Below are 27,638 nucleotides of genomic sequence, written 5' to 3'. Positions count from 1 at the left end.
TGTAATTGGTCCGTAAACAGCATATATGAAGCAATATACAAGTTCTGCGTGTTTCTTAAGGTTAAAGGCCTTGTTTTAAAAGGGTAAATAAAGGCAACCCCCATCCGCTGGACTTTGATTTTGTATTTTGTCATGTTCACAAGAGCCTAATTTCACACCCAAAACCCACTCCCGCTCCGCACCCGCTCCTCTCCCTCTTCCCCTTATTTTTGCATGGGGAAAAAAGTTTACAGGTTCCTTTCAATTTGTCTGTTTCATTACAAAAGCCATCCTTCGCGTTGATTCGGCATATTTAAGTCACTGCAATCCTTCAAGGTCCGGCTACCTTCTTGCTTGAAACTGTTATGTTCAGTGAAGTATAAGCTGCGTGCCAATGGTATCTTGGCTAGAATATTTTCATTCATTTTCTTGGCAGTAGGAGTTGCCTAAATCTGAACCAAAAGCAGGAGAAAGGGAGTGATTTTCACGGAGATAGGAAAACGACGCGGGTGGGAGGAGCATGCCGGTGAAGTGCAAACAAAAAAAGGACGTTTGTTTCCCACGACATTCGGGTAGCACCCAAGCATTTGATGCTTCTGCTCTAATTATACAGTATTTTTGATGTGCTTGTGTATGTTTTACTCTATCGCTTCGGGACGTTCTGTTGTAGCAAGCGGCTTATAAGTTCAATAAACTAATGCGCTGGTTGCAATTGCTTTGTCGGTGGACCAGGTGGGAAGAGAGCAAATAAAATCCAGGCCAGCAAAGCGGGTTGCGGGTGCGCGCGTGTCCGAATTCAGAATCCCTGTTGTTATTCTTAGAACACCGCTTGCATCCTATGCTGATAAAGAAAACACCGCTTCCGCAATCCCCCTGGTGGAGACAGGATTCAGCCCGAGCCTGCCCTCGAAACAGGCTTCGACCACGTTTCCTTCTTGCGGTGCCTTTAAGGACCCTCACACTTTCAACCCTTTTGCCTTATAAACACTAACTAACCTCTCAACCAGCCTTGAACACAGAACATGCCGGACGGGCGGGGGGAGTAGCGGGAGCCAAAAGCAACAGAAGGGAGGAGGAGGAGGGGCCAGAAACAAACACGCATGCGCACTTCCTATCTCCTTTTTTCCGCCTTACTTTTTTTTCCCTCCTCCCTCCGCAGTATTATGAGGTCAGCGCATGGGACGGCGTAGCCTATGACGTAACCCACCCACTCCCGGACCTCCCCAGCCCTTGCAATCCTGACAGAAGAGGGGACGGGGCAGCCAAAGGGAGAGAAGTGGCAGTTGGTCTCTCCTCAGGAAGGGGGCGGTGGACGCGAGAAGACGAGAAAAGACCCGGATGCCGCGGCCGCTGCTGCTGTGTGAGGCGGAGCGGGCCACGGAGGGAAGGAGTTGTGGATACGGCGGCGGTTTGTCGTCTGGGGCCGGCTGAGGGGAGCGAGCGTTGCGGGGGGGGGGACTGCGTCGAGCTCGAGCTCCCCGGGTTGTTGCTTTTGTTTTTTGACGGAGTTGCGGCGGCACCCGTTTCCCCTCAAGCCGCTGCCCGCAAGATGGAGGTAGCGGGGCTGGCCGTGGCGCCGGCGGCGTGAGGCGGCGAGGGCCGCGGGGTAGACGGCTGCGTGAGGGGCGGCGAGAGGCGCTGAGGCGATGCTGTCGGTGTATGGAATGCTGCTGTCGGCTCTGCTGGGCTCCTGCCTGACGCTGCTGTGCCAGATCCTGCTCTTCTACCGGAGGAAGCCCGAAGCCCCCGAGGGGCCGTCCTCGGCGCCCAACACCGGCATCTACACCACCCGGGCAGTGCCCGACACCAGCCTCAAGGAGTACTTCGCCGGCTTCGTTGGCGGCGGAGGGGTCCAAGAGGGGGCTGGCTCCCGCAGCGTGCCCCCCAGCCAGTCCCCTTCCAAAAATGACCAGGGCACCCACCCGGACTCCTCCTCTAGCTCGGTGGTGGAGTTCACCGAGGAGACCCTCTACTGGCTCAATGCCATCTGTCTCTTTCTCTTCAGGGAGCTCAAGGACACTGGCTTTGTCAGGCACTGGGTCACCAGGAAGATCAAGGTGGAGTTTGAGGAGCTGCTCCAGACAAAGGTGACAGGCAAGGTGCTGGAGGGGCTCAGCTTGAGAGACGTTGCCTTCGGGAACGTTGTGCCCGTTTTCAAGAACATCAAGATCCTGAGGCCCGTGACCTGTAGCGAGGAAGGATGCCCCGAGGAACTAGACTTTGAGGTGGACGTTGAGTACAACGGTGGCTTCCACTTGGCCATTGATGCCGACCTTGTCTTTGGCAAGTCGGCATATCTCTTTGCCAAGATCTCTAGGGTGGTGGGTCGGGTGAGGCTGGTCTTCACCCGCTTGCCCTTCACCCACTGGTCTTTCGCCTTTGTCGACGAGCCTGTGATTGGTCTTGAAGTCAAGTCACAGTTCGAAGGAAGGCCCTTGCCACAACTTACTTCCATCATTGTCAGCCAGTTCAAGAAAGTCATTAGGCGCAAACATACTTTACCTCATTATAAAATCAGGTAAGGTGCTTTGGGTTTAACTGGAGCAAAGCTATACTTTACTCACATTATAGTTTGGGGAATTGTTGGAAGGAAAACTTTCTATTGACTTATTCTTAATAAACACTGTTTAGTAGTATTTGAAACATGGTAATAGCAACAATGATGATAACATTCGCAAAAATGCCTTCTGAAGGTGGCATTTTTAGAAGATGAAATGGTTTGTATACATATGCATAGGTCCACAGATTTTAGTTGTACTACTGACTCCACTCCCCCATTCCACACCTCATGGTGCCCCTTATTCTGTTGTTGTTTTTTGAAGAAAGTGCAAGCAGTAACTCTGCTGTTTTCTTCCAGTCTGCTGAAAATCTTGATCATGTGGAAAGCTTAAGGTGAATAGAGCCAAACATGTACCTTTGATTTCAGTAAAGCTGGATTTAATCAGCTCAGAGAAATGCTAGGTAGGATTCCATGGCTAGATATACTAATAAAGAAAGGAGCCCAAGACTAGTGGGAGTTCATGAAGTGAAGAAGTTACTAAAGGCAAATCACAATTCTAATGGGAGAAAAATATGAGGCAAAATGTAAAGAGCTGAGGCTGCTGACCAAAAAGTTTGGTGATGAACTACCCCCCCCCCCGGACTTAGAAAAAATGAAAGGAAAGAGAGGTCGTCACAGAGGGCAAATACAGATGCATACCCAGACTTGTTAGGACAGTGTTAGGAAAACTGAGGCTGGCATACTATGTAATGAAATGGATTGTATGGTTTAAGGAAGAGGAAGGTAACCAGGCCTGCTTCATTGTAAGGATGATGAAATGTTAGTATGTACCGGTAATAAAGAGAAGGAACTACTTTTGCCTCTTGTTTTCTCCTAAAAGGGGAACTGTCTGTGACCGTGCGACAGTAGTTAAGGGTCAGGATTGCAATTTAAGATAGAAGAGGAATTGGTCAGAAAATGCCTAGCTACCTTAAAAGAGTTCTGATTTTTAGGGTCAGGTGTATTGCATTCTTGGTTACTAGAAGAAGCTGCTGATGTATTCTCAGAATCTCTGTCTATCATGTTAGATATCATTGAGAATAGGCAAGTACTGGAGATAGGCAAATGTTGGTCCAGTTCTCAGAAAAGAGGAAGATTAGACTGCTTTGCTACCAGGAAAGATACTTGAACAGATTAGATAGGGACAAATTTGTAAGCATAAATCTTGACAAACGCAGTGGTTAGTAGAAGCCAACATAGATTTGTCAAGCATAAATACTGAAGGGCTGAATAGTTCTCTGCTATCCCAGAGCAAGAGCATATATAATGGGCTTAAGTTACCAGAGTGTTGCATGTTAAGTTAGACTTGGGTTGCATGTTAGGAAAAACTTTTTAGTGGTAAGAACATGAAACCAATAATCAGTTACCTGGGGTATATGGTTGGGCTTTCTTTTGCTGGAGGTCTTCAAGTAGAGACTGGTCATCTGTTGGGGATGCTTTTGCTCTGGATTTCCTGGATCTAGCTGGGGGTTGGTCTAGGTGGCCTATGAAATCTCTTTCTACTCTGATTTGCAAAAGCCTTTCTGGAAGGAAAGAAACTTCATGTCTTTCTTTCCTCTCTACTTAGGGAAAATAACTAATATTCTCTCTCTTGCAAGAGATGTAAATAACATCTCATTCACTCTTTGGTACTCTTTGACCTGCAGAGAACTCTGGGAATGGAGGACTCTCTGTGTTTCCTCTTGATACTCTTCTATTTATGGACAACCTGGGGTGGGAATATTTTTGTGCTGGGTGTTTGGTGCAGGGATGCTTGCAACTGGCAAACAGGTGAGTGTATTTATGGAACTCTGTTTGCAAATTGGAAGCATGCGGGGGGGGTTGTTTTTTGTTTTGGTAAACTACATAAACTTGCTAGAATTTTTAAGAGGCATGGTTTTAATGCTCTCTTATTTTGTAGATAGTCTCTGTTGGCAAAATGACTTTGTACAAAGTAGCAGAAGAAAGAGAAAAGTTGTTGTCTGTTCACTGACACCCCTTGACTACACCCTTTTCTTCTAACACTTTAAAACACCCATGCCATGTTCAAAAGATTATGTACTCTGTTGATATTTAGTCCAGATCAGCTGCCTTTCACAGTTTTTGGTTTTGTCTTTTAACGACTAATGCAGGTAGAAATTATTTTTCTGTGTGGAGCTTGTCCTGAAAGGAGTGGTTACTTGTCTTCTTCCTTCCTTTCCCTTTACCATCTTTATCATTAGTTGTACAGGGTATTTCAGCTTAATGTTAGATTGTGGATGTGTGCCCATACATTTTAAAAACACCAATTTTGAGATATCCTACATATCTCAATCCCAAATACTAAGTTTAGAGCTTTATAATGTATAACAATAAAGTACTTGGATTTATTCTAAATGCAATAGTAGCTACCATGCAAGGCGCTGGGAGATGTTGGATAGTTTTTCACATAGCATGTGTTCCTGAGCACTAGAAGATTCTGTTTCCATCAGCCTGATCCCCTTGGAGAGGAAGCAGACTCCCTCATTCAGGGGTGGGAGTGCCTTGCAGTGTTCAACTAATCATTGGAGCGATTGTGTTGTTTGCACACTACAAAGTATTCTGCAATTGAACAAATGGTGTAAGTTTTGCTTTTGGGGAATTTCAGTTTAGATGAGTAAGAGGCAACATGAAATAAGCATATAAAATTATGCATAGCACATAGAAAGTCGATAGAGGAAAAAATTCCCTCATAATGCCAGAATTTGTGGCTATCTGATGAAGCTGAATATTGGAACTTTCAGAAAGATTTTGAGTGGGGGGTGCAGAGGGAGGAGAGAAGCCCCATTGTGTGAGTGAACACCTTGCATTACAGTGGATTTTAACCAATGGATATTGGTAGAGAAAATTTAATAGGGCCTAACCGACAGTAAATCACTGATACCACAGAATTATAAAATCATAGAATTCTAGAGTTGGAAAGGACCCCATCATTATCCATCTCCCTGCATTACAGGAATCTCAACTAGATCAAACATGACAGATGGCTATCCAACCTCTGCTTAAACACCTCCAAGGAAGGAGGGTCCACCACCCATCATGGGAATCTGTTCCACAGTTGAACAGCTAAACTTTACAGGCATGGCTATTCCATAACCAGCCTGGAATTTACCACAGTATAAAAGTGACCTCCTTTATTCATTAGATAATACCTTAATATAGACAGAAAATAGACAGCTTTTTATTTTATTTTTCAAAATTTTAATCCTTTTCATATTTACCTAGAAGTCTGTTCCGTTGTGTGTGGAACTTGCTTCTAGATAAGTGGACATTAGTGGCTAGGGTTGCTGTTCCTTCTTGCTTCATTTTTTTTAAATTAAGCTGGAAATTTTGGCTGAAGAACCCAAAACACTGAAATATCATAAAAAGACTTTCCACTTCCATTCTCACAGTTGAATTAAATGCCAAAAGGCGTGAAATGGAAAAGGGAGAGACAACTCTGGTCTTTCCTTTATGATACAAGTTTCTATTTTCCTAGTGACTTTGGAAAGCACAGATCTTGGTTCCTCATAGGAGTTTATCTTGTTCCTGGTGACAGAATTGATCTGTGATTATTACATATGTTGGTGTTTTCATTAACTGAAATATGGCCACTGAGTCTAATAAGTTTTGCTAGTACCAAAGGTTAAAAGTTATTTTTTCACAGATCTAGCTGTTGTTGTTCTCCCTGTTTGTAGTATGCAGGTTCCAGATCTATTATAATCTGATGTTGGTGAGGCAATCTTCCAGGTGCTTTCTGAAGTATTAATAAACCCCTCCTGGAATGATGTACTGTTTCAGCTAGCAAGTCTCTAATTTGAACTATAATCCCAAATTTAGACTGGTTTTTAAAATGTAACTTTGTGGTTATAAGAGCCTTTTCTCACATGGCACATCTTGTATTTTAAAAACGTATCTAGTGCATATCTGTTTTTAAAAACAGCTTCTCCCTAGACGGAAAAAAAAGGAGTTAGAATATTAATTGCTGCTTTGTAACAACATTGGCTCTGATTTGATATTTTCCATCTCTAGATCAAGTGAAGCTAAAATTGGCTTCTTTTGTTTTTCTTATATCCTTCAGTTGGTTCTGTTGATAGAACTTCTCCCTTGATTAAAAGTTTTCCTGATCTTGTATGTTTGTGTATTCTGATGCTGTGGCCTAGATTTAGTTAAACTTGATTTAATTATAATAATATTGAACTTAGATAGTATTAAAGTGATAATCAAACTAGATATTTAAAGAGGAGGGAATCCTTTTCTAAGATGGCATTTGCAGGTTTTAAGTACTGTTTGTGTAATCATAGAATCTGTCCAAATCTACGATGCTATGATTCTAAGTTGAATTGTAGAGTTGGAAGGGATCCCGAGGGTCATCTAGTCCAGTACCCTGCAAGGCAGGAATCTCAACTAGATAATACTTGGCAGATGACAATCCAACATTTGCGTTAAAACCTCCAAGAAAGGAGAGACCACCACCTCTCATGGGAGTATGTTCCACTGCCAAAACAGCGCTTATTCTCAGAAAGTTCTTCTTGATATTTAGTAAGAAACTCCTTTTTTGTAACTTGAATCCATTGGTTTGGGACTTGGCGCCTGATGCCTTATTGATCATGGGCACCTTTTTCAGCCAATCAAAACGGATATTTGATTAACTGGATAGTTACATATTGCAGCCTTGCTTTTGGTAACTAGAAAACTAGCATATCAGGATAAAGGTTAGACTAAAACATAAATGTGCTAGACATTTTTATTGTCTTTCTTGCAGGCTGAAGTAATACACGCTGATCAATCTTCTCAGTACGAAGTATGCCTGAGTTGTAATGTGTTGACCCAGCTGGATCAACCCCAAGGCTTTGACATTTGTCCAAATTCTTCTCTTTTTTGGCAAGGTGTCACCTTGGTGTCAAGTCATTTCCAGATATTTGGGAATAGTACTTCCTACCAGTGTATGACTGAAGGACAGAACAATAATAATAGGCAGCCTATTTACTAATTAATAAGATTTGAAAAGAAGTGGTGTGGTAATTACTCCTTTTCAAAGAGGTACTTAAATGAAAACGATGAAGGGATCTTTCAGAGATGAAGAAAAATAGCTGTTTTGCTCAAAGAGCGTATGAAATGCTATTGTTTAAAAAAAGCTATTAAAGTACCGGTATGTCAAGAATTGGAAGTCCTGGAAAGGATAAAGTAATGTAGAGTACAAAAACAAGGTACTTTAACATTTCTAATCACCCATGCATAGGACAAATAAGGTTCAGGTAATGAAGCTTTTCCCAATGTGCTGCTCTCCTGTTGTTTTGGACTTCAAATCCCTGCAAGCATGGCAAATGGTTAGGAATAATGAGAGCTGTAGCTCATAATGTCTGGATGACACCATACTGGGGAAGGCAACTTTGACCTCAAGCTGCAGATATATTGTTTGTTATTATGTATTTTTTGTGTTTTTATTGGTTTTTGTGTTTTTATTGGTTTACAGAATACAACCAACTCTGTCTGAAGGGTGGTATATAAAGAAAACAAACAAACAAACTAACAATATAGGTATTAAGTGGCAATATGGACATAAAACAGTAAATAGTCTATTGCTTGTGTTCTTTGTTTTGCATTTTCTAGTAAGTATTAGCAATTAAAAAAGAATTAGAACATTCTTTTAATTGGGACACTTAATTCTCTGGGGCAAACAACTTGCATTGAAGGTGACTGGTTTACTCTCTAACATCTGTTTTGTGAATTTGCATGTTGAATGATGTCCATTCAAGTGGTAGATACACAAATTCAGCCAACACAGATTTTGAGGCTGTTACTGATTAGATGTTTGCAGGTAAAGACAATCTCCCCAGCTTTGTGCAGTACTACAAGAGGATTCCACAAATAAATCAGTGGATGGGTATAATTGCTAGCTGTGGAAGGAAAAGTTAAGAGTTTAAGTAGATACTTTCTAGGGCAGACTAATAGTTTATCTAGTCCAGCATCCACTTTCCCATAGCTGCTAACCTAGTGCATCTCTGTGCCTCACAGGTAGGGTATGAAGGGAATAGGACACTGCCTTTGTTGCTCCACAACTGCTGATACTCGGTGGCATACTGCATCTGAACACGGAGGCCTGTCTTTGATAGACACCTTCCATGTATTTGTTTAATACTCTTTACAAAATAGCTTAACACTGGTCATTACAGTGTCTTGTAGCGGTGACTTCATTTAATTTCTTACACACTGTGAGAAGAAATTCTTTTTTTATTTCCTGAATCTCCACCATTAAACTTCTTTGGATGATCCTAAGTTCATCCAAGTTTTAAGAAGGTAGGAGACAAACTTACCTTGTTTTATTTTGCCCACACAAATCATAATTTTAATAACTGTCATCATGCCCTCCCTTTAGGTTACTTTTAAAAAATTAATCTAAATATTAATTTTAGCAAAGGTGCTCCAGTCCCATGGAAAAAGACTTGTGGAAATGAAGTATATATAATTAGCAAGAATGCCTGTATTGAGAAACAATCCCTTGGGCCTCTGGGACCTCCTGTAGAAGAGTAATGCTTGAAAACAGCCTTCCTAATTGCATTTGGTTTTCCAGCACTCAGATCTTACAATATGCATCCATCCATGTGCTATATAGTCCAGAGGTCCTCTACCTTTACCTTACATTTACTATTACAAGCTTATAGTAGAGGCTTGCTATTTGTTTTGAATTAGTATGGGTAATTTTGCAGCCTCTGTCACTATGGCTGTTTGTCCAGGGCCACCATATAGGCAGTGTTGTTTCTGTCTCCTTTCTTAGGCCTATCTTTGTAGACCCTTCATACTTAACCTCTCAATATGGCTCCCTGATTATGGGTTTTCCTCCATCTGGAGATGCATCTTCAGGTGATGAAAAGACATCAGACGGAATTGAAGCATCTGCTCCACTTGGCCTTCAGAGGTTTATGAGATGGTCACATCAGTACTGCATAATGATAATCTAAGCTGCTGGTGGTTATTTTTTCATCATAGTTATGACAGTTATAGTTGTGTTGTTTCTTGTTTTGGGGGGACAGTTCTGTGGTTTATTGTATACTATTCATTGCCTGGGGAACTTATATTGAAGCTTGGTTTACACTAATAATAATAAAAAATATTTGCTACATGCATTTCAAAAAGTGCTTTGCAACTAAAGCATTGAGTTCTGCTTTTCACACACCTGCTTCTATGAGAAGTTATTTCCACATAAGTAATATGAAAAATCTGCCAGCTGCTGTGTTTCCTAATTCAAGGTCTTGCGAGTTCATCCATTAGATACCTAATCTGCTTAACATAGCTAAATCAGTAAGGGAGCTCTGTATATAATAAGGACATTAGTCTGTTACATAAAAGGAGCGGAATTCTTTACTTTTTTGTTTCACTTGAGAAATATGATTTTAACTTGCAGGTATGGTAATTTTAAATTGAAGTATACTTTTTGCAATTTGTTTCTTAGATTAGGTTTGCCGGATGCTAACAGTTTCCCAGTGGAATTCTTTATCTTTCGGAATATGACATAACCATTTTATGTGGCACCTATGGTGTTTAGGAAAGAATGAATAATGTGAATCCTCATTCTCACCATTTATCAACATATTTCCTCAGATTTGTCTATCTCTATAGTATACTCTTGCATATTGTTTCTCCCTTGCCTTTGTTGAATAGCTAACCATCTTTATTAGAGCTTCTGTAACATTTCTGCATCACAGATACAACAGTAAAAGGTAATTATTGTGTGGAACAATTATTAATATTTTCAAGTAAACTCTAGATAACTGGAGAATATTCTTTCTGGGAACCATTATGTTAATCCTCTATCTTCCTGCATTCTAAAAATTGCCAGTGTATATTCCAAAAAGCATAAGTTACAAATATAGTTTACGTTTTTTACTTTGAGACAGTTGTTTATTATAGAAATTGAACTGAACATAATTGGTGTCTGTTATAACATGATTCTTGCAATGATGCCTTGGACATCAGATGAGCTCGTGTGATGGCACAGAACATTCTAACTAACTCCTCAGAGAACCAAGAAATTGGCAACAAAAGGTTCACTGTCTAAGTTATAAAAAGGAATAATTGTCTGTCTGGGTGTAGAACCCCATAGACTTTATTGAAAGAAAAGCTGTATGGGGTGAGCTAAGCTGACTGGGAGAAGGCCTGGGAGGATAGGGAATGTATGAAGTAGAGTGTGCCCAGAGGCTAGGCAAATGAAGAAAAGCAGGGTGAAATATATGATCCTGAGGGAAAGGCAAGTATAGGAGCCAAGAGGCCAAAGGAAAAGCATTGGGGATGTGGGTGAGGGAGCTAAGAGGTCATGGGGTGCCAGATCTATGTCCTGAGAGGACTCCTGTGCCTTTAAGAACTGCATTGAAGTGAGAATTCTGCCAGTTATTGCTTCTAGTCACCGCAGCATTTTAATTTGAAATGCAAGAGCAGTAATGGAGTACTTGATTTTACTTCACATCTTTGTCACAACACATCTTTTAAAACTGGGAAAATATTCCTTATTTTCTGTGAGGGGCAACTGCATATCGCATGCAAATGTGTGTTATTAAAAATGAAAAGCACCCTCTGAAATCTGACTGGGGTGTGTTTGTGTACCGTATTTTTCGCCCTATAGGACACACTTTTTCCCCTCCAAAAATGAAGGGGAAATGTGGGTGCGTCCTATGGGGCGAATGCAGGCTTTCACTGAAGCCTGGAGAGCGAGAGGGGTTGGTGCGCACCGACCCCTCTCGCTCTCCAGGCTTCAGGAGAGCCCCAGCGCCAGCCCCACAAGATCGGGGGAACAGAGGGAGGCGGAACGCCACCATCCTGCTGTCTCCCGAAGTGGTTTGGAGGCGGGCGGCGGGGAGAAGAGCGCTTCTCCCCGCTGCCTGCTGTCCCCGGACCTGATCTCAAGGCGGGCGGTGGGGAGAAGAGCGCTTCTCCCGGCTGTCCCCGGACCTGATCTCAAGGCGGGGAGAAGAGCGCTTCTCCCCGCTGCCTGCCCCACCACTCCGGGGACAGCAGGGAGATGCAGCGCATCTGCAGGCTGTCCCCGGACCTGATCTGAAGGTGGGAGACGGGGAGAAGAGCGCTTCTCCACGCTGCCTGCCCCACAAGCGCCTGGGGGGGAAATAATTTTTTTCCCTTTATTTCCCCCCCAAAAAACTTGATGCGTCCTATGGGCCGGTGCGTCCTATGGGGCGAAAAATACGGTATATACTTAACCCCTTTCCCTGCCAACCATCTACTCCAAATCATATCTTCCTCCAAACTTATTTTCCACCATGGAAGTGCGAGTAGCAATGCCTAAGTACTCTTGTAAACTTTTATATGGAACCTTTCAAGGAGGGAAAGCTGCTGGAGGGGTGTGTGGAGATTTTGTAATAATTCTGTTTTAAACTTCCCCCACTTTTCCGCTCAAAACAGCAGCTCCTTGTGGCTGCTTCTTTCCTCCCCACATAAAGCCCTGTTCACATGCATTTGTGTATGTACTTTTTAGGGCTGTTTCAAATTTCTTCCTACATTTGTTCTTATGACAGTAATGGGAAGATAGTATTTTCATAACTTGAAAGTAGTCAGACATACGTTTAGAAGATACATTCATCAAACCTCCAAACTTCTGTTCAGCAGAAACATCTTTGTAACTCGATAATGGTCAGGGGTGTCAGTCAAGGACACATCATTTTACTATATGTTTCTTAAAGATTGTGTGAAAGAAGAAGTAACAAGAGTCTATTTTAAGTTTTATGTGTTTTTACATACTGCTTCTGCAATGTTTCCTCACTATGGTAGGATATATAAGCAGCTAGCCAAGAGTTAATAACTGCAATAACTGTTAGTATAGCCTGATTTTATTCCTGTTACATGGGAATAAACACCACTAAATTCATTGGGACACATGCATTCAATTTTTAGCCTTTAGTTAAGGTTAAATTGGCAGCACTAAATTACTGTTTTCGATGACATATTTTAAGAACTCAACAACTTAAGAGGTTTTCAAAGGTGTTGTATGTTGAAAATATGAGACAGAATAGTGGAAAGTTTAATGCTGAGTCTCTGTCTCAAAAGGATAAGAGAAATCATTTTATTTTTATAGTCTGATGATGGCAAGCATCTTTCCTGGTGGCAGCTAAAAATAACAGATATATTTAGGAAGCTATGCTTGTTTACATAATGATGTTGGCACACATTACTGAAGTTTAACTGGTCATACCTTAGAAATTAAAAATGAAAGCAATCATAAGTACATTTAATTAAGAAGCTCCATTTAACTCAGAACTTTCTGAGTATAACTTTCATGCATAAATAAATATGAAGAGGATTGTGCAACATCTGTCTTATGTATTCGCTAGAGGGACTTCCAAAGCAGGTCAGGCAGTGTAGTTTAGTGGGTAGTGTTGGACTAGGGCTGGAGAGATTCTTTTCATATTCTACTCTGCCATGAAGCTCATTCTGTGACCTTGGACCAGTTATTGTATTGAGGTCTAACTTACATCACATGGTTGTTTTGAGTATAAAATATGTTAGTTCAAGTGCACCAGTCTGATCACTTTGGAAGGATGGGATAAAAATGCAATAATAAGTTATAGGTCGTTATTCTATTTAAGATAGTGCTTGATTGAAGTATTCAGCCCTCCCCAGTTTTGTAGGTTTGGCAGATGGTAGCTGGGTTAACCTCTTCCCAAAATTGTATTAATCTTCTAGGAGGGTGGGTAAATTTAAAGAATTTTCAAGTTGGTGAAAATTGAAGTTGATGACAAAGACTAACCATTTGTCATCCTCTTCAGGGGTGGTGCCGCACTAATCATGACAAGTGGATTTGTTGAAGCCTGCTTATTCTTGAAACAATCATGTATTTATATAATATATTATTGACACACATTACTGAAGCTTTGACTAGTCGTATCTTACAAATTTAAAATGAGCGCTACAGTTCAGCTAAACCTAGCTGTAGAACAGGTTCTGTATCTTTTGCTGGTGGAAAATGGATCTGCCTAAAGTTGCAAATCTTCTTTGTCTCAAGAAAATCCAATTTTAAATTATGCTGAGCTTGAGAATTATTTTAAATTGAATTCACAAGCTGCTTCATGGAGACAGTTATTTATTTTGGGGAGTTCTGTATTGAAAAACATGCCAAATTCCATTCTGCTCTCTTTGCTTTTAAACTTAAATAATATGCAATGGGTATCTTGACAAGGTTCTGTAAACTGCATTGTGAATGCAGATAAACATCTGCACCCTTGGTTAGAGTAGAGCACTGTAGTTCTGCAGCACTGGTAAAATTTGTATCTGCAGCAAATGTAGCCATATGATCAGTTATCAGATCTGCAGGGTGTAAAATGTATTGCAATAGTTATATTGTATATGCCAGGCCATAGTAGAAGTCTGTGTTATAAACTTACTGTCTTGGTAATAGTGTATAAACATTAGCTTCTAACAAAAATAACTTGTACTGATTATTTCCAGTACAAGTTTGCTTTTCGGAAAACACTATCCCACATGATAAGGAGGAAATTGTTCTGAATGGCATAATAAAATGATACCATTGTAAAATTTGTTAGTCTTTAAGTCTAACACAGCTGCCCCTCTGGAGAGCATAAGGGTTTGTTGTGCAATCCTGTCATTTGATATTCCCCTTCTCATAGAGGTCAGTGAAAGGACACACATAAACTCATAATTTCAGTGGCACAACATTGACAGATAGTTCTGATTAGAATGTGTTAGGAGTTATTTTATTTCTTTATGCTGTCCCTGTTGAGAAAACTTTTTCAGCAGTTATTCCAATACTAGCATGCTAGTATTGTATCCATTAAGATACTAGCATGCTGGTATCTGCATCCATTAACATTTTATGTATGCAAAGGTGAGCAAATTAATGTGAACTCTGCTTAGAAGGATAGAAGTTTATAGTAATTTTATCTTGGCATTTACTTGGCTGCATCTGGTTGTAACAATAAGCTATGGTTAAAAACTGGATTTATCATTACATGAACAAGCCGAGGTGAACTGCCTGTTCAGTTCTAAAGAGAATAGAAGCTTTCGCTTTCATTTTTAACTAACCACAGGTTGTTGTTGTTGTTATATTTAAAAAACCCAATTTCATACTGCCCATTAGGTGACAGAATCCTAGGGCAGTTTACAATTGCACATTAAAACAGCAATAAAACAAATTCTAAATCAGTCTTCCAAATAATTAATACAACTACACAATTAAAATGAGATGTATAGCTGCAGTAAACTGATTGCTTTTCTTGTGGCTGATCTCATCCAGAGATTCTGTTTTGTTCAGTATTCTGTGAAGGCCTGGGCAAAACGCTGTCTGGATGGCACCAGAATTACAGTAGTGAAGGTACATTATGCATCTTTCGGAGGGGGCAGTTCAATAAATGTGTGCACTACAGAGAAAGCCCTCTCTAGAATCACTGCTGAGCTAAGCTGTCAATGAGATCCAATGGCTCAGGCAGGCTGATATAGGCAGAAGCACTCCTTCAAGTATTTGGGTTCCAAGTTTTTTAGGACTTATAGGCAGACGTCTGAGGCCCAGGGCATGAATTTTGTTAGAACAAATTTATAAACTCAAAAAAGCAGCCAGTCCCTAGTCCCTCTGAGGCCCAGGGCAAGTGTACCCGGCTGCTTCCACTTCTGCACAAGCCTGCTTATAAGCTAACAAACACCCTGAATTGATCCCAGTAACATTTGGCAATGAGTGCAACACCACTTAGAATCCTTGCAGCTCTATTTTACACTAGCTGCAGCTTTCAAGTATTCAAGGGCAGTCCCTTGTAGAACATGTTAGAGTAATCTAATTAGAAGGTTACTAGGGCATGGGCTGCTAGGCTATCCTGGTCTAGGAATGACCATAGCTGGCAAACTAGCCATAAATGCTGATAGACACTCTTAGCCATTGAAGCCACACACACCAGCACCTATACCATCTGACCAGCTTATGGAAAAATAGAGTCACGTTTCATCAGTATATTGGTGATGCTATGCTCCATACTTTCTCAATAGCTCTCACCATGGTTTCATTAAACAGCAGTGGGAACAGAATAAAACCCTGCACGACTCTTCTGCTTAACTGTCAAGGCACCTAGAAGAGGTCTTCCAATGTTTATTGTCTGGAGACAGCCCTGCTGGAAAAACACCCACCATATCACAGTGCCTCCAATCCTCAACCTCCAAAAGGACACTTAGGGTCAGTGGTATCAAAAAGCTTTTGAGAGATAAATGAGGATCTACAAGGTTGCACACACTCTGTCTCTCTCATAATAAGTCACCAACCAGGGCAATTTTAGTGCTGAACCATGTCTAGAGTGGGTCTGAACCAAACTAAACTGTGGTTGGTCTTAAAGATAGATTACTGAAACAAGCCAACTTCAAGCCATAGAGTATAAAGAATAAGGTGTCTTGAGGAGGCAAGCCATATGCAACTTGTTACTCAGTAAAAATTGAACTTCTGTGGATAACTTGGAAACTTTGTCTGAGCCTCTAGAACTTCCAGGCCCAACGGAGATTTTAGGGATCCCAAAATATATTGATGGAAGAAACAGATATTTGCAAATCATTAATTTATAACATGAATAGGCTGGCTGACTTTAGTTTCAGTAGGGTGAAAAGTGGCTTTTGCTGTTGCAACAAAAGCCAGCCTCAACATCTGGGGATAGGGACATGGCCATTCAGTTCTAATCCGCATGTCAGGCAAATACCTTATTGCAGGGATCGGCAGACAGTGGTGCACAGTGTGTCTGTGAAGAACACTTAATATTTGAGTTCTTTGAACTTCAATGTATTCAAATTGTAATACAATAAAATACAATACAGTGGTACCTCGGGTTAAAAACTCAATTCGTTCTGGAGGTCCATTCTTAACCTGAAACTGTTCTTAACCTGAAGCACCACTTTAGCTAATGGGGCCTCCTGCTGCTGCCACGCCGCCGGAGCACGATTTCCGTTCTCATCCTGAAACAAAGTTCTTAACCTGAGGTACTGTTTGTGGGTTAGCAGAGTCTGTAACCTGAAGTGTCTGTAACCTGAAGTACCACTGTATAAGAAATAAAAAAGTGATAAAAATACAATTAAAAATGATACAGCACCTAGCACAGCACATTACAATTTCTACAACAGACAGAATAAACATCAAATGGTCCAACAAGACACTCAGCAATTTTCAAGTGACCTATGGGGGGAAAGTTTGGGAAGAGGGTAAGGGCTGGGTAGATTAATTTTAATCAGTGATTTAAATTGGCAAGAAAAAAGACTGTCTTAAATCAAGTTTCCAATTGATAACTGTTTCATATATTTCTTAAACAAATCTGACAAAATCATGTTAATTTTCAATTCGACATACAGTGGTACCTTGGGTTAAGTACTTAATTCGTTCCAGAGGTCCATTCTTAACCTGAAACTGTTCTTAACCTGAACCAACACTTTAGCTAATGGAGCCTCCTGCTGCTGCCACGCTGCCGGAGCACGATTTCTGTTCTCATCCTGAAAAAAAGTTCTTAACCCGAGGTACTATTTCTGTAATCTGAAGCGTATGTAACCCGAGGTACCACTGTATTGTATAGTGTTACTTACGCAGTTGCTTTGTTCTTACAATCAGACCTTTCATCTCTTCGTTGCAGTGTGTAAATTTTGTATGCTTTTTTCACCTATGGGGGAAAGTTTTAACCTATTTATACATATATTTTGACTAGGTTCAAGCCGTTTTTTCCATTTCAAGTTGTGCCACCTGAAGAATTTAGAGATTGGAATCTCAGTATACAAAATTTTTCACTAACTGAAGGACGACTGAAAGTTTCCTTAATAGAATGTTCAAGGTATGCTCTTGGTACTCTCTGCATGTCTGGTTTCACTGAATGTCTTCCATTGGATTTCCCTTGTGGATTGTGGAATGTGACTGTAGCTCTTAAAAACAAAATGAGTTTGTTAACCAACACTATTTAAAATGAATTCCTAAATATGTGTTCCTTTACATTAGTTTGCTTTTCTCTGCTAATTACAAAGACGATTAGGAGCTGTTGCTCGCAGCTTCTATTAGCACATTTTCTTCTTTTCTTTTCTTTTGTATCTTCTTTTTTTGTATCTTTGAAAATGTATTTCAAATGAAGAATACCTTTTTTCATTTTGTTGGTGTTCTAAATGGAGTAGGAATAGACTGTAACACTGCTTCATGCTTAAGTATTAATGGTGCAATCAAGTGCTTGCTGTGTTCAGTGTGGTTTACTGCCATGTTAATTTGTATAGAACTACTGCCTTAGCACTTCTTGAGCAAAAATGAGTAACTCTATCAAGCAGATCTTTAGATAGCAATTCAAATTTAAAATGTATTGTCAACCCTTAAAACTCATAACAATTGCAATTACTGATCTGGTCTACTGAAATCTAAGGCTGGTTGATTTGGAGGCCGGGGATGATTAGCTTTTTGTTATGAGTACAGCTTTGTTTAGTGGGTTCTATAACAGAACAAATATTCAGAGTACTTGTTGACAGTTGCACTTACAACATCAAGTTTATAATACTAATAGCTCCCTGCCTCTGATATCTGCAAGGTTTTAATTGTTGAAAGATTCTAAAAACAGAACTGATGATAGGAGCTGTCAAGCAGATGAAATACAGATAATTTACTTGACAGAGTAATGTAAAGTATAACATCAAAATAGCAGACAGCAGTATATGAATTACATTTTATCCGCTGGTATTTTAATATTTTAGTGTGCAAGACAAATCCGTCCTCCTTGCTGATGAGTCCTTGCAGAGCTACAGCCCAGCAGCTCATGGCAATGGGATTGAGAAGGACTATTGGGCCTGATCCTTTTGCCAGCTCTAGGCTGCAGACTGTGCATGATGCTGTTGTGATATGGGAGTTAGACTTACTTGGGATCTGGTAGATCCTGGGCCGGCTTTTAAATATGATCATTATTTTTTCTTCCTATCACACCTCTTCTGTGATAGTGTTAGGTGTGCATGCCAGAATATGGAAGCATGCATGTCTTGAGTACTAGGCTGTTAATACAAAATTGATCAATTAAAATATGATCAATTTTCTTCATTCTTTATCACCGTTACATATGTAGTAATAGTGCAAGATTCAACTTTCTGCCTACTTCAGTGTGCATGTTTTTGAGAAATTGAGAAACTGCATCTGAACAAGTTCATGTATCCTCCTTTCCCACTAGAGGGGGCAAGTGCTTTATAAAACTTCTGATGTTACTTGTGCTACATTTGTCAAGTAGAATCATGTGGGCTTAGCTATACATTCAAGTTATTTAATATTTTAAGGGGTTCCTTAATATGGGCAAATGTTAAACCAATTACAAACAATGAATTAAAATATATGTTTGTGTTAATGCTACTGATATTCTTGTGTTGCAGATTACTTATTTTTGGATCCTATGAGAGAGAAATATCTATTCATTGCACATTTGAATTGGGTGAAAAAGTTTGGGAAGAAAAAGAAAGATCTTTTATCAAGACGGTAAATTATATATATGCTATTTTATATTATTTTTATGTGATGGCTCATATTTTCCCTCATTTCACTTAATAACTTGACAAGCAAGCACAATTGAATACTAAGTACTCACTTCTTGTCTCTAAGAAGTTCATGAGATAAAACCAATAGGAAACCCCTCCACCTTTAAGAATATGCACATGAAGTAGCTATGTAACCTTTTACCCAATTACATCAAAAAATTTGTTTAAATAAATAGCACTGAAATAATACTTTGAATACAGTGTATCAAAATATTAAGGGCAGGATCTATTTCTCACACACTCACCTACACTGCTCCCCACATTCTTTGAGAGAGATTTCTGTAGATCCCAATGGAAATCTCCCCTGTCAATTCTTGGGCCAGCTAATGGACATAAGGATTGGCCCTTGTGCTTTTCCTGTACATATATACAGTTGTTGTTTTCTTCCCTGGGCCCCTGGCCTTCAAATTACAGTCATACCTTGGAAGTCAAATGGAATCCATTCCGGAAGTCTGTTCGACTTCCAAAATGTTTGAAAACCAAAATGTGGCTTCTGATTGGCTTCTAAAAGCTCCTGCAGCCAATCGGAAGCAGCGTTAGCCCTATCGGACATTCAGCTTCCAAAAGTAGTTCGCAAACCGGAACAGTCACTTCTGGATTTGTGGCATTGAGGAGCCAAAACATTCGGGAACTAAGCTGTTGGACTTCCAAGGTACAATTGTACTTGAATCCCAATCTTTAGTAGTGGGCAGATGTCCGAGGGAAATAAGCAACACTTGGTGAAAGTGTGGGAGTCGCATTGGTCTCCCTATTCTGTGTATCAGCTCCTTTTTGCAAAGAGGGCCAGTAAGGGGAAGCAATCTGAATACATCTGGAGGATTTCTTTTGCAAATAAATACCACCTGCCCACAACCCAATTGCGTACTTTGTAAATATGTGTTTCTTCGCTTAACATACATAGTAGTTACATACATTTCAACACCAGATGGCAGTATTACTACCCATATAACTAGACAGCAGAGTAGGAATTAGACCAGCAGGAAAGAGAGAACTGTTTTAAAAGAAGTTAAAAACTGGTGATGATGTGTGTGTTGTGTTTTAACCTACAAGATGTTTATTCTTGGCATTATGGTGATACCAGAAACCAATTACTCAAATTGAAAAAATGTGTAAAACCAGGGTGGATTTGATTTAAATCGAATAGATTTAAATCACAATTTAAATCACTATTCAGCAAGGCTTGATTTAAATCATTTTTTTACAAAAAGGTTCAACCCTGCTGGCATCCTCTTAATATTTGCAACCAGAGGAAGGTTTCATTTTTGGAATAATAAATGTTCGGCGTAGTTTTTACAGTTACATCAAAAAATTACTGATTTGGTTATACCTATCAGAAATACATAGACAGATAATTATGAAATTATTGTTTATATTTGGACAACTTTTCTGCTGTATTTTATTGGAAGGAGAAAAATAATCATTTCCTTAATAACAATTTAAACAATTTATTTAACTGAAACAATAACATTATAGCATATGTATCTATGTTTGTTAACCGATGTGGGTAAACGATTAAAAAAAAACCTTAGACTGAGTTTTAGCACACATGAAAAACTTGAAACAAATCCTCATTTCCTGATGAATAGCCTTTGGGCTATAATGTAACTTAAATAGAAAACTATCTTTAGAAAGATTTTTCCTCCAAAAGCATTTTATTTTAAAAATCCAATTTAATTTTTTTAAAAAACTGATTTTTTAATTATTATTTTTTAAAAAAAACTTTGATTTTTATCCACCCTGTTTAAAACACACTCAAGCTGCTAGTGAAAATACTCAGATTCTCCTTTACGAGCAGAACAATAGTCTGGAACATGAGTTGGCAGGGGACAAGATTAAGTTTGCAAGGAAGAGAGACTTCAAGCTAGATGAGTACTGTTTAAGGAAATATTTTATGTGTGGTGACATCAGTCAGGAGAGAGACAGAGGAAATGTGTCCTTGTTACTTCTCTTTGACCTCTCAGTGGCTTTTGATACCATTTGGGCATGGTATCCTTCTGGAGCGGCTCTCTGAGTTAGGGGTGGCACCGCTTTGCAGTGGCTCTGGTCCTACTTGGATGGTCGTGTCCGGAAGGTGGTGCATGGAAAGTATGTTGTCAGCAATATGCTGATGACACACAGCTCTACTTTTCCTTTACTTTTGTGGATGTGGCAGTGGATTTGCTAGACTGTTGTCTTGCCTTGGTAATGGACTGGATGAGAGCCAAGAAACTGAAGTTCAATCCAGATATGACAGAGGCATTGTTAGTGGGTGGTTCCCTGGACCGGATGGATGGGAAATTGCCTGCTCTTGATGGGGTTACACTCCCTTTGAAGGAGTTGGTATGTAGCTTGGGGGTACGCCTGGATCCTTTGCTGTCACTTGAGGCTCAGGTGGCCTTAGTGGCATGGAGTGCCTTCCAACAGCTTCACCTGGTGGCACAGCTGCGCTCCTGTCTGGGCAGATATAGCCTAATTTCTGTTGTCTATGCTATGGTAACCTCTAGTTTACATTACTGGAATGCATCATAGGTGGGGCTGCCTCTGAAGATGGTTTGGAAACTTCAGGTGGTGCAGTTTGGCGGCCAGGTTGCTCACTGGGGCAAGACAGTTTGAGCATATTACACTGATCCTGGCTCGACAGCACTGGCTGACAATTAGTTTTGTGTCCCGGTGAAAATGCTGGTTTTCACCTATAAAGCCTTAATGGCTCAGGATTGCAATACCTGAAGGACCGCCTCTCCCCATATGAACTGACCAAGACCCAGTGATCATCATCTGAGGCCCCTTCTTTGTGTGCTGTGGGGGTGGCAACATGAGAAGGAGCCTTATCTGTGGTTGCAAAGCCAGTGACAACACTGTAGAGAGAGGTAGGCTATCTTACACAGAGTATCCACAGGATCAGATGAAGCCACAGCCCTTCCATGCAAAAGTGATATTTGAATGGTGAGGATAGGCGACATAGCTCCATGGCAGAGCACATGCTTTGTAAATCGAAGATCCTTGGTTCAATCCTTACAACCTCCATTGTAATGAGAAATATTCTGATTTCCCCATACCACTGCTATTTTTTAAAATGTACACCTATAAACACTTATGTAGAAATTGATCCCACTGAAATAAATGAATTGTAATGGATTAGCATGTGAATAATGGTCCTTTGTGACCTAGAAACTAAATCACAGTATAGGGACCTCAAATGTCATAAGTCTGGATATTTTCAAACAATTTCTTGTTTTGCAAGTTGACAGAAAGAGCTAAATTTGTTCATGGGCAGTTGACAAAATAGTTTTTTCTTACTATAAATTGTCCTCTATAATTATTTCCAGTTGCAAAATACCCACCTTAGGTCTTGCTTTCATACTTTTGTTATGTAAGCAGTGAGGATAAATTAGACAGCTTGATGTACAATGACTAAAAATAGTGAGACTTTAATCAAATCATGTCCCTTTACATATTGGTGTATAATTGATTTTGAACAAAGATTCTAGGTTATTAAACCTGTCCAGTGCATTACTTCAGATGTCACTTACAATGGAAGATGGATCTGTTTCAAGCAAATTTATATGGTGCATGGGCTGCAATTTTCCACATTGCCCCTAATATGCTAACATTGCAAATAAACCATTACATGGAGAAACCAAATGTACAAACGAATTAATGGGAAATAGTTGTGGTTGCACATGGATGCTGTTGAGATAGTTTGGGCATGGTAATAGTGAAACTGCATGTAGAATCAATACTATTATGTAACTCTGCAAAAGTTAAATACTTCAGATAAAATATTGTACATGAGAGGTCGCTACATATGGGGTTTCTGGATTTATTTATCCAGTTCAAAGTTGAGATTAATATGGTAGGTGAACCTATGAAGCTGCCTTACACCAAGTTATCTAGCTTGGTATTTACACTGATGGGCAGCAGCTACAGGGTTTCAGACCAGAGTCTTGCCTAACCCTACCTAGAGATGACAGGAACTGAGCCTTGGACCTTTCCCATGCAATGCCCATAACCTATAACCAAGCTACAACCCTTTTCATATGTTTTTGGCTATGGAATATACAGTAGTTGTTGTGGTTGGAAATTTTCCATTTTCCATTACTAGATTGATTTTAATCAGTAGTTGGATATGAAGTAAGGCAGGACTTTCCTTTAGACTTTAGATGTTCTCCATTAAGTGACATTGAACAAACTATTTGTTAAAACTGAAACCTGGAAAATTAAACTAGTGTTAGTCTTTTTTCCAAACAAACAAATTGTTGAGTCTCCCAATTAACAAAGACTGCATTTTCATTGAATACCAAACCATGTTTTAACATTAACAGAATGAACCATAGTAAACCTTGGGTTTGCCTGCTATCTGCTCTCCTTTCTCGCACTGCTCTGAAGAGATGGTTTTGCTTCCATTGTAGACTAAATGCAATTGGTCATGCTTAGCCTTAACCACTGTTCCCCCCCATAAAAATAGGTGCCAGTACTCACCATGAAGTTGTTAGAGTAAGTGCCACACTTTTTAACCCAAAAAGAGAGGTGCCAGTACTGCATACCCTTACGTCCCCCCTGAAAAAAAAGCACTGGCCTTAACTATGGTTAGTAGAAACAAGCCATCTTTGAACCCTGGGTTATGCAGCTGACTTGCTTATGCTAAACATAGTTAAGGTTAGTCATGTTTTAGGGTTTCAACAAAGCCAAACTGTAGCTAATCTTAAACAGAAGTAGATGCTTCTGATCTTCATTTGGTCACTTTAGAGGAGGAGGAGGAAGGAGTGCACAAGCTCCTCATACTGCTTTCTCTCATAATGCTGAAACATAGTTTAGCATTATGTGCCAACTGGGTTAAAGAAAACAGTCTTACTATATCTATCTACCTATTGGTTGGCAGATGAGGCATTCTGAATTGAAATAGCTATTATAAAACAAGCCAACTTAATCATATGGTTGAATTGATGTCATCCAGTAAATGGCCAACACTGGAGGGTACCAAAATTGATGGCATTCCTAGAGGGTTATTAGCATTAATGGCTAGAGAAGACAACTGGGGTACATTATGCTGCTACTTCACTGGTAGATGACTACAAGGAACTCTGTTGTTGGCTTGAGCTGGACTTTCATGACACTCAATGTAATAAACATATCAAAATATGTAACCTTATTGGGTCCTCTTTTAGTTTTTTTTCCCCCATTGCAAGAAATTGCAGTAGGTGTGGCATGATACATACTCTAATAAAATGCCATTTTTTCAACTACTTGGTAAACTTGAAATAGTGGTGAAATAATAGTGTAAATAGACTCAGTCAAATGTCTCTCAGTAATAGTATTTTAGTGAGCTTACTGAAGTCTGCCATTTCAGTCTTTAATCCTGTCAAAGGAAAGAACTGAGATTAAGGCAAAAAACAGATAAAAAACCTTCCATTTTTGAAAATGTCACTTTTTATGAAAATACCAAGTCTTGTAAAACTTAGCATTTGAAAATACAATGGGGGATAATTTTGAGACTTGCATAACTTTCTGTAATCCATATTGCATGTAAAATGGAAAGCTGTCTGCTTTCTCATGTCGAGCATTAACTATTTGGCTTACTTAGTAACTGCCTTAATTTAAAGTTGTTATATTCTGTAGAAATAGCTTTCCTCTATCTTCCCTTTCCTGGCAACAGTTGCAAGCATTACCCTGATGTGCATATTATTATTATAATAATAATGTCTGCAGTCATATGATATCTGTCCTTTCCCTCCAAGATCCTTCCAATAAATAAAGGACACAATTTTGTACATACTGTGAATGCACCAAGGTGTGGTTTTTTTAGCTGAACTTGGCTACTTTGGATGAGGAAAAGTCAAGGTGTTCCCAGTCCTATTTTATGTTACAGTTTCCCCTTTCTTAACTCTGTTCTTGAAACAGTAGGTTTACTATTATTAATAATTAATTAATTAATTAATTAATTAATTATTGTTTGGATGGCTTAGGTGTTAATGATGGTTCAGTGCACTGTAACACATGTTTTGTAAAGACATATGTTATCCTAGGGTATAAACTTAACTTGGTTTATTTTCTTTAAGCAGCTACAAATCCTAAAAGAAACAAAGAGGAGTATTTATTTTTCACAGATGCACTGTGCTGACAATCCATTTTGTATTCACATGGTAATCTGTTCTGTTGCTTAGATAAATATTGGACACAAGGCAGAGTTTTCAGTATTACTTGCAGACAGCCATGTTTCTCATTTGAAATTGATTTACAGTGACAAGTGATTTCAGCTATAAAGGTGGACTCAGCATGAAAGCTAATTATTTGTGTAAACAATATGGCCTGTTTGTAAGAGTGATAACAATGTTTGTTTTCTTGACCCAACTAAACATGGTGGTTTCCAGGTAATGTGCTTAGTTTCAAATGACTTTCTAAAGCATATGTGATATATTGTACAGAATATATTGCCTGGTTACAAGGTTCCAGCGTAATCTAGTTAATATTGTGTCTATGTATGTGTGTGATTTACTTGGGAGTCCTGGCTTGTGTTAAAACCAGTGTTTCTCAAAATATGGCCTGCACACTCCATTCAGGTAGTCCATGGAAAGGTTGCAAAACAGTCATCTGTCCTTGGCCCTGCAAGTTCATATCTAAAAGAGAGGCAAAGTTGAAATGGTTCAAGGGCTAATTGTCATTCTTGGTATTCTGGTTCATAGCTACTGCAGCCATGTTTAGAATATGTTCCTTCTGAAGCTAAGTGCTGATGTCATAGCACTAGCAATACTAGTTGATGATGTTGTTGTTGTTGTTGTTTCTCTTTGGACACATTAAACATGTTTTATGACTATATGAACAAACTAGAATGAGCAGAGTGAAGCCTCAGATTAATATGCTACCTCACCTCCTCCCATATGACCAAGAGAAGGACTTCTGGCATGTAGACTTAAAATTTCTGGCTTGTTAGTTATGGCATAAAACAAACTCTTTTTAAGTTTCAGAACAAGCCAACTTCAAACCATGGATTGTGAAGCTGACTTGTTTAATTTAACCTTAAACAATTGCCCCTGATTTGTGTGTAATAAGAAGCCAGGATTCATGGAAATTGAATGTAAACATGCCAGTTCTATTCCCAGCTGTACAGGGTGAGGTGGGGGGGAGGGTGAGAGAGTACATGAGGCCAAGACTTTGCCCAAGCTTATTCTAGTTCATGTATGTAGTTTTAAGCTATGGTTTAACATTATGTGCAAACCAGCCTCTTCTGCCCAAAAACATATTTTTGCAAGTTATTGGGATAAGCTCAGTATCAAGCAATGAATATATTGCCTTACCGAGCATTTCCTCTCATTGTTACTAGAAAGATGTTCTATGAGAGTAATGTTCTCAGTTCTTGGAGGAGAGCCTACTCTTTTAATCTTCTTTTATATATAAAAAAAATACGGCCATTTACTCCTACTTTTGCTTGTTTCCTTCTAGCTCGTTGCCAGTCTATATAAGAGGACCTTCCTTCTTGCTGCATGATAACCATATTTTTTAGAAGCCTTTGATAGGGGATTCCTTTCTAAAAGGTTTGGAATTCATTTCACCAGGTTGTCCTTATCTTCATATTTGGTGATACTCCAGAAAGCTACTAAGGAATGACTTCCCTTTTAAACATGCTAAACTGATGCTTTCTCAATGTTTAATTGTTAATAGGCGCTTTCTTCCAGTTTGCATTTCTGAGACAGAAACTAGGTTGACAGATCTGAGTTTTCTGGATCTTCTCTGGGTGTATTTAAAACTTGGCTTTACATTGGCCATCTTCCATATACCTGGCAAAGGGAGTGTATGGTCTTTTAGGAGAGAATGTTCAAAATTTAATAAAGGCTTAAGCCCAAATATGAATTATGGGGAGGAAGAGGGGAAAGGCACAAGAGATAACCTACTGAAAGCATTAAAGAAAAATACCCTGGGTGGAATTCAAAATAGCACTAAGAAGAGTTAGTTATGCCAGCACAAGAATTATTGTGCTGGCATAGCTATCACCTTAGCATGACTTACATGATAGAATGATCTCTCCTGTCCTCCTGCCACATGCAGTTCTGGGGACTCTCCTGACCCCCTATAGCTGATGGGGCACACAGGAGAAGGAGTCAAGGGAAAGCCTTGTTGTACCAGCCAGACATCTTGTGTTGGCTTCTGCTAGCGCAGCTATTTAGTTGAATCTGGCCAACTGTGTTACAAACTAATACTATTGAGAGTGACATTTCCAATCATATTTCTTCCTACCAAAGGGTTTTTGAAGTACACTGATGTGGTCTGGTTCACATATGCTAAGAAATTATTTTTATGTGTGAACCCTGTACACTAGTGAGATTTTTTTGTGTCAAAAAACATGATCAGAAGCTTATTGTTGACTTGTGAACCTTTGTTTAAACTATGACTTTGTGTTAACCTGCAGACCTGCCACACCTCCTTAGCCATGGTTTGTTCAGCCACCCCATATCGTGCTTACCAAACCAGAAAGGCACAAGGCAAACAAGAAACATATCAAACTTTGGAGAAACAAGCCATAGTTTGTTTGAACTTCTGTGGGACAACTTGTGCTTTATTAAACCATTGTTTACTGTTATTGTGCAAATCAGGCCAGTGTTGGGTCTGTTCTCTGCCCCTGTCAAGTGGTAGGTGTTAGGGCATATGA

The 27,638-nt window shown here is 39.7% G+C and overlaps 1 protein-coding gene across 1 annotated transcript in view; it reads left to right on the top strand.

The window, feature by feature from the left end:
• The first annotated feature begins 212 nt into the window (after positions 1-212).
• PDZD8 (PDZ domain containing 8) overlaps positions 213-27,638 on the top strand; it is a 39,402-nt gene continuing 11,976 nt past the window's right edge. The window contains exons 1-3 of the mRNA XM_082222561.1: positions 213-2,497; positions 17,179-17,301; positions 18,857-18,959. Of these exons, the coding sequence (XP_082078687.1) occupies positions 1,626-2,497; positions 17,179-17,301; positions 18,857-18,959 (1,098 nt within the window). The 5' untranslated portion in view covers positions 213-1,625. The remainder of the gene's footprint in view (positions 2,498-17,178; positions 17,302-18,856; positions 18,960-27,638) is intronic.

This window comes from Podarcis vaucheri, assembly GCF_965113315.1.
Source record: "Podarcis vaucheri genome assembly, chromosome: 5".
Classification (NCBI taxonomy): domain Eukaryota; kingdom Metazoa; phylum Chordata; class Lepidosauria; order Squamata; family Lacertidae; genus Podarcis; species Podarcis vaucheri.
This window is presented reverse-complemented; position numbering and strand designations above follow the sequence as displayed.